The following is a 14,507-nucleotide window of genomic DNA, read 5'->3' as shown; positions in this document are numbered from 1 at the left end:
AATTAATAATGGAGAGGGGGCGGCAGTTAAAAAAAATTGGCAAAACGATTTTCTTTTTACTGAACTTAATTCAAAGGTAGTGTGTCTAGTTTGCAAACAGTCAGTCGCTGTGTTGAAAGAGTACAATATTCGTCGTCATTATGAATCAAAACATTCTTCGGCTTTCTCAAAGTACAGCGGAGAGGCGCGAAAACAAGAGGCTAACAAGCTGCTTGCTAAACTTCGATCGGAGCAGAGTACACTGCTACGTCCTTCGTCAGCTCCAGAAAGTGCCACACGGGCCAGCTATCAAATTTCCACATTATTTGCTAAAGGTATAAGTGCCTTCGCAACTGGAGAGTTTGTCAAAAAATGCCTTGCAGTAGCTGCAGAAGCAGTATGCCCCACGCAAATAAGAAAATTTTCGCAAATCAGCTTGTCAATGAATACCGTTACCCGACGCATATTGGACATGGCAGAGGATATTGGTGAGCAAATCAAGGCAAAGGCAGGAGCCTTTTCATCTTTTCAATAGCTTACGACGAGAGCAAAGATAAATCTGATTCCGCACAACTATTGGTATTTTGACGTGGAGTAAATGAAGATTTTGAAGTGACACAAGAGCTTGCTGGCACCGAGATTTTGGTGGGTTCTTATCAGAACTAGTACTGGCCGCAGATAGAGTCCTTGTCGTCGGTGACTTTAATATCCATGTAGACAATGATACAGATGCCTTGGGACTGGCTTTCAAAGACACTCTTAACTCCATGGGCGTTAGTCAACATGTGTCAGGACCCACTCACCTTCGTAATCATACTTTAGATTTAATACTTTCTTATGGACGATGTTAAAATCGTTCAGCAGAGTGAAGATATTTCGGATCATTATCTGATATTATGTTTGCTTCAATGGCCTACGGCTGCAAATCAAACTCCTTGTTACAAATATGGTAGAACGATTACTTCAACTACCAAAGATGCGTTTCTCGATAATCTGCCTGAATTGTCTAAAATATCCAGCATGAGTAATAACGTTGACGATTTTGACACTACTATTGAACATTTTAACTCTACTTTCTCGGAAATATTAGACACAGTTGCTCCTCTGCGTTTAAAGAAAATTAAAAATAGCAGCCCAACACCGTGGTATAATGAACACACTCAGACTCTAAAAAAAGCATCCCGTAAAATGGAGCGCAACTTTAAGAAAACGAATTTAGAGGTATTTCGTATAGCATGGAAGGATAGTACTCGAAATTACAGGAATGCAATAAAAACGTCTAGATCCGCCTACTTTTCAACACTAATAGAGGAAAACCATCACAACCCTAGGTTCTTATTTAACACCGTGGCTAAATTAACAAAAAATAAGTCGTCATCGACGTCAGATTCTGATTATCAGCATAACAGTGATGAATTTATGAACTACTTCACAAGTAAAATCCAAGATATAAGAGAAAAAATTATAACAATGCAACCTGTAGTGAAATCCGCTGAACAAACTAACTACAGCACCCCTAAGGAGAAATTGCAATTATTTTCTACAGTAGATCACGATGAACTGTCTAAAATCATTAAATCATCTAAATCATCAACATGCATGCTAGACCCTATACCTACAAAACTACTGAAAGAAATGCTCCCCGAAATTATAGATCCTCTTCTTAGTATTATTAACTCATCTCTGATATTAGGACATGTGCCTAAAGCATTTAAGGTGGCTGTTATAAGGCCTCTTTTAAAAAAAAAAAAACTCGACCCCAAAGACCTAGGGAATTACAGGCCTATATCGAATTTACCTTTTATATCTAAAGTTCTGGAAAAAGTAGTTTCAACTCAATTATGCTCCTTCCTCCAAAGGAATGACATTAATGATGAATTCCAGTCTGGATTTCGAGCATGTCACAGTACAGAGACTGCTTTGATCAGAGTTACAAATGATCTGCTTTTAGCGTCTGACCGTGGCTGTATTTCGTTATTGGTGCTGCTAGACCTCAGTGCTGCATTTGACACCATTGACCACAGCATACTTCTACATAGACTCGAAAATTACGTCGGCATTAACGGAATAGCATTGAAATGGTTTAAGTCTTATTTATCCGACCGTTTTCAATTTGTAGCAATAAACAATGAGGTGTCCCGCAAATCACAAGTCCAGTACGGTGTACCACAGGGCTCAGTCTTGGGACCCCTGCTCTTCGCATTATACATGCTACCTCTAGGAGATATAATAAAGCGACACGGAATTAGCTTTCACTGTTATGCTGATGATACTCAACTTTATATTTCCTCGATGCCTCATGAAACCCAGCAGTTTCATCGAATAAAGGATTGCATAGTTGACTTAAAAATGTGGATGAGTAACAATTTTTTACTACTAAACTCGGACAAAACAGAAGTGTTACTTACTGGACCGAAAACTGCTATGCGTAACAACCAAGAATACTGCTTAACGATTGACGGTTGCTCCATAAAATCCTCGTCATCAGCTAAGAATCTTGGCGTTGTATTTGACAGTACTCTCTCATTTGAAAGCCATGTCGCAAACACCTGTAAAATTGCATTTTTCCATCTTAAGAATATATCTAAATTACGTCATATGCTGTCACTGTCAGATGCAGAGAAATTAATTCATGCATTCATGACATCAAGACTAGATTACTGTAATGCACTTCTAGGTGGTTGCCCTGCGGGCCTATTACAAAAACTGCAACTGGTTCAAAACGCGGCAGCTCGAGTTCTTACACGTACAAAAAAGTATGAGCATATAACCCCGGTTCTGTCAACCTTGCACTGGTTACCTATAAAGCATCGCATTAACTTTAAGATCTTGCTTATTACCTATAAAGCCCTACATGGTCTAGCGCCGCAGTATTTGAATGAACTTCTATTGTATTACAGACCACCACGTACATTACGCTCTAAGGGGTCCTGTCAGTTGGTAATACCTAGAATTTCAAAATCAAGTGCAGGTGGTAGATCCTTTTCTTATCTAGCGCCTAAACTTTGGAATATTCTTCCCTGCACGGTCCGGGAGGCAGACACACTCTGTCAGTTTAAATCTAGACTAAAGACTCATCTTTTTAATCTTGCATACACTACACCTCCATAATATTAATCCTCAGAGGATTTAGGCTGCATTATTTAGATCAACCGGAACCAGGAACACATCCAACAACAAATGATGTACTTGTTGCATCAAAGAGTGCAGAACAGTACTCTACTCTCAGCCAGTCTTGTCTCTTTGTTCCAAGGTTACCGCAGGATGCAGTTCATGCCCAGACCTGATGGCAGAGCTGAGAATGGGAAGCGGTGACCTGACAAGTGCTGAGAGGATAGAGCTGGATAAAGGACGCGACAACTTTGTTTTTTTCTACAACATTTCAAATGCTATTAGATTGTTAATGATAATCTTTAATTTTTATATTTTTATTAAGCCTTGTTGTGCAAGCACTGATGAGCTTGTGCAGAGGCAGCAGCTTTTGCCAGAGGGGAACTGGAATCCCCTGGTTGGGCCTGGGTTCCCCTGAGGTTTTTTTTCTCGATGGGAGTTTTGGGTTCCTCACCACCGTTTGCATATTGTTTTGCACTATCTGCCTGGCCGGGGGGGCTGCTTTAGAATTCATACTTGTATTAAATGTGTCTCATGTACAGCTGCTTTGTAACAATGAAAATTGTAAAAAGCGCTATATAAATAAAGTTGAGTTGAGTTGAGTTGAGTTGAGACTCTTTCAGGGACTACAAAAGGTGAGGACCTTTTCTTCGCCGTTGAGCGTGTGTTAAAAATAACAAATTAAAATGGAAGAATATGGCTGGAATTACAACTGACGGAGCCCCAGCAATGGTAGGGAAGAAATGTGGCCTTGCTATGTTGGTGTCTCAGAAAGTTGTGAAGTACCACTGTATTGTACATCAAGAACAGCTATGTGCCAAATCTATTGGGTTGTTGATGTGATGCGTGAAGTCGTCACAATTTTGAATAACATACGCTCCAAGGCGCTGACTCACAGAGTTCAAGGTAGTGTTGGACGAAATGGATGCGCAATATGGCGATGTGCTGTACCACCATGAGGTTAGATGGCTGAGACGAGGAAGAGTTCTCAAGAGGTTTTTTGATTTGCGCGATGAAATCAGAGCTTTTCAGGAAAGCAAGAATAGTAACTTCCAAGTGCCCATGCACCAGAAATGGCTTTCTGACCTGGCTTACCTTGGGGACATCAGAGAGCTGCTTAATGTTTTGAATGTTCAGCTCCAGGTTAAAGACCAGATTATTACCCAACTTTTCGATCATGTCAAAGCCTTCAAACAAAAACTACTGCTGCTCAAAGGCATCTCTCGGCAGGTTACATTCATAACTATAATATTGCACATTTTATGTGCAGTCAATAATTATATTTAGTTTGTACTGCATATCCAGGGGTATCAGCTGTATTATTTTACATATTTGTTAATAATGCTAACTTTTGCTTTTTGCCAGTTTTTACATACCAGCTGCATATTGTTCAAATCATTACTACACGTCTCTCACTGTTCCCCTCTCTCTCTCTCTTCTATCCTGAAATTCAGGTACAGTTGTTTTCAAAATTATTCAACCCCCACTGAAATTGATTGTTTTGGTCGGTTTGACATTGATTATGATCATTCAGTCATCCTGCTTACAATTAAATCAAAGAGGCACGTGTAGGTCAGACAAATATAACGTAACATTTATAATGAAATAACCACAAATGTCTTTTCTGAGCTCACATCATTATCAGTTTTATTCAACCCCCAAGTGACATTCAATCTTAGTACTTAGTACAACATCCTTTTACAGTTATAACAGCTTTTAAACGTGAAGCATAGCTTGACACAAGTGTCTTGCAGCGATCTACGGGTATCTTCGCCCATTCATCATGGGCAAAAGCCTCCAGTTCAGTCCCATTCTTAGGCTTGCGCACTGCAACTGCTTTCTTTAAGTCCCACCAGAGGTTCTCAATCGGATTTAAGTCTGGTGACTGCGATGGCCACTTCAAAATGTTCCAGCCTTTAATCTGCAACCATGCTCTAGTGGACTTTGAGGTATGCTTGGGATCATTGTCCTGTTGAAAGGTCCAACGTCTTCCAAGCCTCAGGTTTGTGACGGACTGCATCACATTGCCATCCAATATCTCCTGGTACTGAAGAGAATTCATGGTACCTTGCACACGCTGAAGCTTCCCAGTACCTGCAGAAGCAAAACAGCCCCAAAGCATGATTGACCCCCCCGCCATGCTTCACAGTAGGCAAGGTGTTCTTTTCTTCATAGGCCTTGTTCTTCCTCCTCCAAACATAGCGTTGATCCATGGGCCCAAACAGTTCTAATTTTGTTTCATAAGTCCACAGAACACTATCCCAAAACTTCTGTGGTTTGTCCACATGACTTTTGGCATACTGCAGTCGACTCTTCTTATTCTTTGGGGACAGCAAGGGGGTGCGCCTGGGAGTTCTGGCATGGAGGCCTTCATTACGCAGGGTGCGCCGTATTGTCTGAGCAGAAACTTCAGTACCCACATCTGACAAATCTTTTCTCAGCTCCTCAGCAGTCACACAGGGACTTTTCGCCACTCTATGCTTCAGGTAGCGCACAGCAGTCGAAGTCAGCATCTTCTTTCTGCCACGACCAGGTAGCGTTTCAACAGTGCCCTTTGCCTTGAATTTGGGAATGATGCTTCCTATGGTGTCTCTTGGTATGTTTAACATCTTTGCAATCTTCTTATAGCCATTGCCCTTCCTGTGAAAAGTAATCACCTGTTCTCTTGTCTTCCTGGACCATTCTCTTGACCTCACCATGTTTGTTACCACACCAGTAAATGTCTAGAAGGAGCTGAGTATCACAGTCATTTTAAAGCTGCCTAATTGGTGCTTATTAGGCTTTATTGCTGCTCCCTGATATCCACAGGTGTTTTCAATACCTGATTGAAAACACTTCATTGAACCTCTGTTCTTCAGAGTGGTAGTCTTTATGGGGTTGAATAATTATGTCAATGAAGAATTCACAAAAGAAACATTTACTACTGTATTACAAAACTAATTGATGTCATTTTAGTTGCATATGGTTCTTTAAGAAGTCCTTGTAGGATTTCATTCTGAATACAATTACAAATGTACACTAAATTCCCTAAAACCATTTACAGCATTGGGGGTTGAATAATTTTGAACACAATTGTATATTGGCTATATTTCCCTGTCATGGAGAAGGCAGGTATGATGAAAGAAAAGGTATCCGAGTATGATGCTGTTCTCAACAATCTTATCCAGGAGTTTGCCCTTCGCTCTGAGCACTTCAGAAACAGTGCCGCTGACTTTGAATTGTTTACTCAACCCTTCACCATCAGTGTGGACACAGTCAGTGATGATCTTCAGATGGAACCAATTGACCTTCAGTGTGATTCAGAACTCAAACACAAGTTCAGGTCCCAACCTTTGATAGACTTCTACAAATGTGTCCCAGCAAACAGGTACCCAAGGCTGTGCAAACAGGAACAAGTGATACTGCCTCTGTTTGATTGCACCTACCTCTGTGAGCAGACTTTTAGTCTGATGAATTTGAACAAGTGTATACTGAGAAGCTCACTAACTGATTCTCACCTACATAATTTACTGACTTTGTCAGTAAGTTCGCTGCAGCCCAATTTGGAAAAACACTAGAAAAATAAGGACCAGCTTCATGTATCTCATTAGAGGAGACTGGCTGCACTGCTATTATAGCTTGATTAGCTGTATTAGGAATTGATGTGCACTCAATTGCACTGTTTCTCAATTTTAATTGTTCTTTGTATATGTGACGGTTTCTGTGTTTTTTTATTGCACACTACTTTGTACGTAGCACGGTTTCTATGTTTTCAATGTATTTTATATAGTGTACATTGTAAGTTGAATATTGAATTGTAATTGTAATTTCATTGAATTGTAAGTTTCTAGTTTCATTGAACTATAAACCTTGGAATATAAACTGAATTCATTATACAAATCACAGAATAATTTATTTACTTTATCAAATGCTATAGTCATCATAAATAAATGGGATAAACATGAGTTTAAATATTATACAGTTTGGTATAACGTTACCGATTTTTCGGCCCACAGCCCTCAATCAAATATATTTTTTGGCCCTTCATAGGAAAAAGTTTGGGCACCTGTGGTCTAGCAAGACACTAACTTGTTTCGAGTAGTCACTTATTCATGGTCCACAATTATTCGCAACAATTACACAACTTTACCTGATCTGCTAACATTATTTTTGTTCCCGTCTGATTGAGGACCATCAGCGGTGGTTAATTTCACTGGGACTTTATGATGAAACCGTCCATTCAACCCAACTCAACTCAACTTTATGTATATAGCGCTTTTTACAATTTTCATTGTTACAAAGCAGCTGTACATGAGACACATTGAATACAAGAAAAACAACTAAAGGCATAATATACCTGTAAAAACAAGAAGCAGGTGAAAACAACAAATGACAGACATACAAATGCTGCACACACACAATATGCATACATACTTACACACATTGACATAGACGCACACAGGCAAACACAATCGCACACACGCACAGTGAAAGCACACATAGGAGAGAGAAACACAGGTCAAATATTAAACGGACTATAAATTCTTACATGCAATATTAATTATGTCTAAATTCTAAAGCAGCCCCCCCTTCAGTGTTACCCATTCTTTAGAATTAGCAGAAATATCTGAAGAAAAACCTGGGCCATATTAAAGGTTCTGACAGCGTCTCTTAAAAATCAACGTTTTTCGCATGTCTGGCTAAAATGAAGTTTAATCTGATCGAAGCGTTCAGAGGACCTTTATTTTGAAGTGTGTACTGTAGCATGTTGATCACTCAGCTCTGCCTCTCATCGGCTCGCTGACGGATCTGGAGCTTTATAAGGTACGTAATAACTTAATCAATTTCAATCAGATATGGGCTAAACACTCAAGACATAGTTTAATTGAAACTCCAATAATGCATGTACCTGGATGTCATCCTTTACATTTCATGAGTGAGTTGATGATTAATATAGGTGATTCGCTATCGAAAACAGGCCACCAACAGACAAAAAAAATAATGGACATAACACACGTAAACTCAACACTTCGGTCAGCAGTCGGGACTTTTTTAAAGAGCGAATTTAATTCTATTTTGCATTCAATTCAAGATCTGAACAAAATAATCGGTGAAATGGAGGTCAAGCGATAAGCCGTAGCCTATGTAACTGTTAAATTACCTGTCCAGCACTGAGATTTAACGCTACAGTAATCCCCAGCACCCCTTTACCAGTGCACAATTTTTAACTATAGCGAACAATATATGGTCACTTATTACAAAAGTTAAATTATTATAAGTTGAATAATTATTATTAGAAAACGAGATATTCTTGTGCTTTCATTATATGAAGTAACAGTTATATAATAATACATAACTAGTATTTTATCTAAAGTGCATTCAAGAAATACATAACAGTAGCCTAATGTTGTGTCCCAACTGCAGTACCATTGTATGTAATGATGATTTTAAATAGTGTATGTTGTGTAAACCACTTTACAAATACATTCATCTTGACTGCGTTCAGTATATTTAATATTGGTGATTTTTTCCATTCTTTAAATCTTTCTATTACATAAAGCCTAGTAAAGTGTGTTCCAATTTTAAATTTATCCACTGCATTGATCCTGTGTATTGCTTTAGGATAGGATGGCCGAACCGCCTCAGTCATGTGACTGTTTCGTATCTTTACCTCCTGGTTCTAAAGAAGACTATGTGATCTTTGGTAAAAACTCTGACCGCCCGAGAGATGAGGTGCAGGAGGTGGTGTATTACCCTGGGTCCTCACATGTTCCTGGGTCTACATTGGAGGTAATACACCTGCCTTAAGAGACGGTTTGTTTTACACGCTCATGTGCATGTTTCTTACATGTGATGTAACAAGCGAATAAGATGTTCCTTTGGCTAAGAATTAGGTTTTTGCTGTAACCTTATAGTTTTGGTTTTGGCATCTGTGACAAAATATAGTTTACTTTACTCAATTATGTTAATTTTTTATGCATTATAGTTACAGTCAGATGGCTTTTATATTTTTTTATGATTTCTTGAATTTTCTTGAGAAGGCATATTATTAAAGATACAGCAGGCCAAACCTTTCTTATTTTTTTCTATGTAGTGCACATACATTTCTATCCTTCAAGCTGAGCATACCCATGGGGTTGTGCTGACCAGACCCGCTTGGCTTTGGGGGGCTGAGATGGGAGCTAATGAACATGGGGTGTGTATCGGAAATGAAGCGGTGTGGACCAAGGAGCCTGTAGATCCAAAGGAAGCTTTGCTGGGAATGGACCTGGTTCGGTGAGACCAGAATAACTACCCTTTTTTTCTTTAGGTTTCTTATCCATTAAAACGTAACCTTATTATACAGCATTTTTTACATATTGTCATCATTAATTATACAGGAATACTTTTTAATGTCTTTTAAAAGGTACAATGTAAATCTTTGTCAGTTTTGCTTTCCATTTCTTTGACAATGACGAATACTTCAGGCAAACATTCCATTGACAAAAGTTATTGTGTCTGTGTGTTCAGGCTGGGACTGGAGCGCGGGGACAGCGCGTGGTCCGCTCTGAATGTCATCACAGGTCTACTGGAGCAGCATGGTCAGGGTGGAACCTGTAGGGAAACCACCGAACCCTTAAGTTACCACAACACCTTCTTACTAGTGGACCGACAGGAAGCCTGGGTCCTAGAAACTGCTGGAAAACTGTGGGCTGCTCAAAAAGTCACAGGTGAGTGAGGAGACATGCTTGTGGTTTATGAGGATGATGGGTATTTAAACAGGTATGTTTTAAATAAAAAAGTAAATGATTTGTTATTTTATGGATTAAATAATGTATTGTTATAGGGTAAGGGCATGAGCATAACTATTTAACTCTTTTTTTAAAACATTTCAACATTTCTTAGAATTTGGTTTACTTGAAGGAACAATTGACCCCCCCAAAAATAAATAATTCTGTCATCATTTACTCACCCTCGATTTGTTTTGAATCTGTTCTTGTTTTGATGAACACAGAGAAAGATATTTGGATGAATGCTTGTAACCAAATAGTTCTTGGCCACCATTGACAATCATAAAAATATGATATAAAAACTGACATTGGTTGCCAAAAGTGCCCCGGAACTGTTTGCTGTCCTACATTCTTCAAAATATCTTCTTTTGTGTTCAGCCGAATAAAGACATTTATAAAGACATCTCTCCTACTTTGGTAGTAAATGGTGGCTAAGAACTGTTTGGTTACAAGCATTCTTTCAAATATCTTCTCTGTGTTCATCAGAACAAAGACATTTATAAAGACATTAATCTTACTATGGTAGTCAATGGTGGCTAAGAACTGTTTGGTTACAAGCATTCTTTCAAATATCTTTTCTGTGTTCATCAGAACAAAGACATTTAAACCGATTTGGAACAACTCAAATAATAACAGACATTTTTTTTGGGTGAACTGTTCCTTTAAGCTTTAATGCCAACAGTCTCTTAAAGCCTGGCTCAGATTACAGGATTCTCGGCCAGATTTTACCCCGATTTCCCCTCCCGAGAATCTTTGAAAAAATCGGGCCTAGAACCGCGATCAGGCCCGAGAATCGGCCCAGATTATCACGTAATGTGAGGCGTTCACAGATCGAATCTTATACCTCCCGATCTGCTCCGAGAGAAATCTTAGCCGCCCGATCATATCAAACATGTTTGATATTTAGGATTTTAAATCGGGCTGATGACGTTGGTACTTTCGCTACAGCCAATGAGAGACAGATCTGAAAGTTGACGGAGATGACTGACAGACCTTTAAAAATGTCAACCGCAAAAGCACCTGCAAGGGTACGTTGTACAGCGGAGATGGAGGAACAACGTGTGGCAACAACAGGATTGTCTTTATAATTTATCCTCAAAAACATACCACAACCGCATAGATAAGGAAAAGAGCTGCAGGGAGAAGTCGCGTCGGTTTTAAATGTACCGGGTAAAGTAACTGCTAACGCGCAGCTTGTAGTTTCGGTCAACAGATTGTTATTTGGCTACAGGGACACATATAACATGTGTTTATGTGTTTGTTTTTATGCTGTATCTTATAATCACATTGCCATTCATCTTTATTCTCGGCAGCGAGAATTGTTTTCTTCCGTTATTTATTAACATTAAACTTAAGCGGCTCGTCCAAAGCACACTCATAACTTCAGCCCTAATAAAAAATCATAAAGCACCATCTGCTCAAAATACATTCCCGCGACTTTGGACTGACAGACAGAGAATCATTCAGAGCGACAAAGACTCAGAATTCCAGGATTGAATGTTACACACCTTGCTACAGTTTTGCTACAATAAAGTATAAATCCTTTGCTACTAATTGCTACAGAAACATTTGCTTTTCACCGCGGATATGCCGTTGTAGCCCTACAGTTAAAACGGTACAGTTACATACTCTAGACCTGTTGCGTAGCCGTAGCATTTCCTTCATCTATCGTGGAAATACACTTTTTGCATAATAGGACAAATAGATCACGTGAAATGAACGGCGATGTAGCTTTATTTACTTCTGTTTCCCGGTGAGATGACGTAAGAGGCGTCCATTGGTATGATGATCTTAATATTATCCTATATTTGGGTGTCTTAAAATGTCTTTTGATGTGCAATTATGAAATAAAAAATTCCAATCAATTAATTTTTATTTTTGCACTTGCTACATTTAGTCTTATTTATAAACACAACTCTACCCACAACGTTTTCTCAATCGTTTTCTCTGGACATTTCACATTCATAAATTACAAAGGGCAAACCTATTTTTGTAGTGCTTGAAAAAGAGATTAAAATGTAGATGTAATGCCAGGTTTAAGATTTTACATAAGAGAATCTGATAAGATTCTCCTTATGTGTGAGCTGCAACCAGAATTTCAAATCTGTCAGGATTTTAAAACTCCTGTAGTCTGAGCCAGGTTTAAATTGCCATGCAACTTTAAATCTCAGATTTTCAGGTTTGTCTTTTGGACCAAACTGCACGTTTATTTGTACTGTACAGAAGCAAAATCTGCATATGCATAATATTGAATATCTTATGTAGTGAGGGCTTATGTTTAAAAAAGCTTGTTTTACTGTGTCTGTCTCTAAAAATAAACTTGAGTTTATTTGTTTTATCAGAGGGAGTCAAGAATATCTCAAACCAGCTGACGATAGGCTCGGAGATCTCTGCAGAGCATCTGGATCTGCGCAGCGTGGCCCAGACTCAGGGCTGGTGGAGTGGGGAGGGGGAATTTAGCTTCACTGCTGCCTTCAGCCCTGATAACCCCCCTGCCAGGATGGAGATGGCCAAGCAGCGCTACAAGGGAGGCACAGCCCTGCTTCAGCAACATGATGGTAAATGCAATTTACTCTGATGTCATGACTGATAGAGGGAGTGGGGTTACGTTTAGGACTGTAAACATGCTATTTTTATTTTGGTTGCCCAAATGTACATTTGTCTTCGGTTTAGTTTTTCAGCTAAACATACCATCCCGTTTATGTCCCCATTCAAGTCCGATATAATATGCTCTAATCTTATGATGATGTATCCAGTTGTGTGTTGTGTTTATTTTGTGTTTCTTCACTCTCCTCCTTCACTGACCTTTGACCCCTGTGAACAGGCTCTGTGACAGCAGAGGTGATGATGAGCATCCTGAGGGACAAAGCCAGTGGGATCTGTATGGACTCAGAGGGCTTCCGTACCACAGGCAGCATGGTCTCCATTCTCCCACGAAAGCCAGGCATGCCCTGTGTCCACTTTTTCACTGGCACTCCTGACCCCTCCAGGTTTGACCCCAACACACTCAGCCAAGTGCTTCTTTTCCAGGCAGATATTTTACATTTTCACTGTCCCTAATTGCAGGTCTGTATTCAAGCCTTTTATCTTCTCTGAGAACATGAGGCCTGTCAGCATGGTGGTATCTCCGCAGTACGGTCCAGATGATCCTGTGAAGACACAGCCTCGATTTCAGCATCAAGTGGATCGCAAACATGAGCTCTACAAAGCCCACCAGACAGCACTGACCAATTCAGTAAGTCTGAGGTGTAATGGAGACTAAAGGCTTTTTCTTCTATTAAAAAAGAAATATCAGTTTCTAATGCAAAAACACAGATATTAATGAAATAACCTTGTAAATAATTGTATTTGCATGGATGTACTGTATGTGTGTGTGTAACAGGATGCTGCCGTCTCTCTACAAGAGACGATGAGAAATTTGGAGTCTCAATGTCTTGAGGAGATAGAGGCCATGCTTAGAGGAGAGATACGGGGCCAGGAGCTTGGTGACCTGTTCTTCGACTGTGTGGACGCAGAGATCAAATTCTACCAGTGAAACCAAGCAGGTTAATCCCATGGCATGCTAATAGAAACATGCTGAGAATAAACAAGTCCTCTGCTTAAAGGGATAGTTTGCCCAAAAATTCTGTCATCATTTACTCACCCTCTGGTCATGTTAAACATGCATGCCTTTTCCGCTTGGCACAAATGAAGATATTTTGAAGAATCCTGTACAACGGTCGTGGCTGTACCCCTTCATTTCTATTGTAGGGACACAAAATCAATCAATAGGCACTGCCATTTTTCGGTTGCCAACATTCTTCAAAATATCTTCTTTTGTGTTCTGCAGAAGAAAGAAAGTCATACAGGTTGAGTAAATGATGACAGAATTTTCATTTTTATTGTGACTGATGCCCCTTAATTCTGTCTTTATGTTATATGGCTTGTAACTTATTACTGTTTTGCAGTTCTCGTTGTGAATGTAACTAGTGCTTGCTGATCTGCCTGAAGAGAGAGAGAGAGCGAGAGAAAATTGGAGAGTCCAGGGCACACAGGTTCCTGCCTGCTGAAGTCATGCTCTCCTAGTTCCCCTGATGCCATGCTAAACTAATTGTGATGTCCATGCCACATTAACTGCAGCTGTTAAAAAAGACACATTATAGCACACTAGATGTTCATGTTAGTGGATCACCATAATCATGTTTAATTGTCTCAAAGGGCGGTCATTTTGTTTTAGTAATATAAAATATAGTATAAAGTCCCCTTATACCAGAAAGTAGAATTTGGGTTTTAAAATAGAAGACAAGAACGAATTTCTCATAAAAAAAGTATTTTTTTCTAGGCAGATTAAAGTTCGATCTTGACACTACTGTGTTAAAAGAAACTTGATCTAACAGGACAGAGAGAAGTGGATGTACCAGATGCAAAACAACGAGAATACATCTGGCAGGCTCATTAAACAGTTCACAGAAATCTCACAGTGAACAGAATATGCAATTTGATCATAAAGTTTGTGAGTAATGCCATATAAACCAATAACAATATGAGAAAATTGCACTAATAAAGCATGCAACAAAACCTCCTGAAAATAAGATCTCCACAGCAAATGCTGTTAGTGAAGGATTCTTGCATGAAAATAAAATCTAAATAAATAAAAATGTGTTTCGTATCATTATAAATACTATACGT

General features: G+C 39.3%; 1 protein-coding gene across 1 annotated transcript; it reads left to right on the top strand.

Annotated features, from left to right (window-relative positions):
• The first annotated feature begins 7,797 nt into the window (after window positions 1-7,797).
• scrn2 (secernin 2) lies at window positions 7,798-14,476 on the top strand. The gene is made up of 9 exons (XM_056764618.1): window positions 7,798-7,893; window positions 8,692-8,859; window positions 9,164-9,345; window positions 9,580-9,779; window positions 12,182-12,397; window positions 12,664-12,829; window positions 12,906-13,074; window positions 13,222-13,384; window positions 13,787-14,476. Exons 2-8 carry the CDS (start codon window positions 8,698-8,700, stop codon window positions 13,372-13,374), a joined length of 1,248 nt encoding a protein of 415 aa, XP_056620596.1. The 5' UTR covers window positions 7,798-7,893; window positions 8,692-8,697; the 3' UTR covers window positions 13,375-13,384; window positions 13,787-14,476.
• The last annotated feature ends 31 nt before the right edge of the window (window positions 14,477-14,507 follow it).

This window comes from Triplophysa dalaica, chromosome 13, assembly GCF_015846415.1.
Source record: "Triplophysa dalaica isolate WHDGS20190420 chromosome 13, ASM1584641v1, whole genome shotgun sequence".
In the NCBI taxonomy this organism is placed as follows: domain Eukaryota; kingdom Metazoa; phylum Chordata; class Actinopteri; order Cypriniformes; family Nemacheilidae; genus Triplophysa; species Triplophysa dalaica.
The sequence above is the reverse complement of the archived record's forward strand: the minus strand, read 5'-3'. Positions and strand labels throughout refer to the sequence as shown.

What these genes read in the sequence shown, in the direction of transcription:
- scrn2 (XM_056764618.1), top strand. Translation starts at nt 8,698, where the DNA reads ATGGCCGAACCGCCTCAGTCATGTGACTGTTTCGTATCTTTACCTCCT. An exon ending in TTCCTGGGTCTACATTGGAG is followed by an intron (nt 8,860 to 9,163) that starts GTAATACACCTG and finishes TTTTCTATGTAG; the next exon opens with TGCACATACATTTCTATCCT. An exon ending in GGCACTCCTGACCCCTCCAG is followed by an intron (nt 12,830 to 12,905) that starts GTTTGACCCCAA and finishes CCCTAATTGCAG; the next exon opens with GTCTGTATTCAAGCCTTTTA.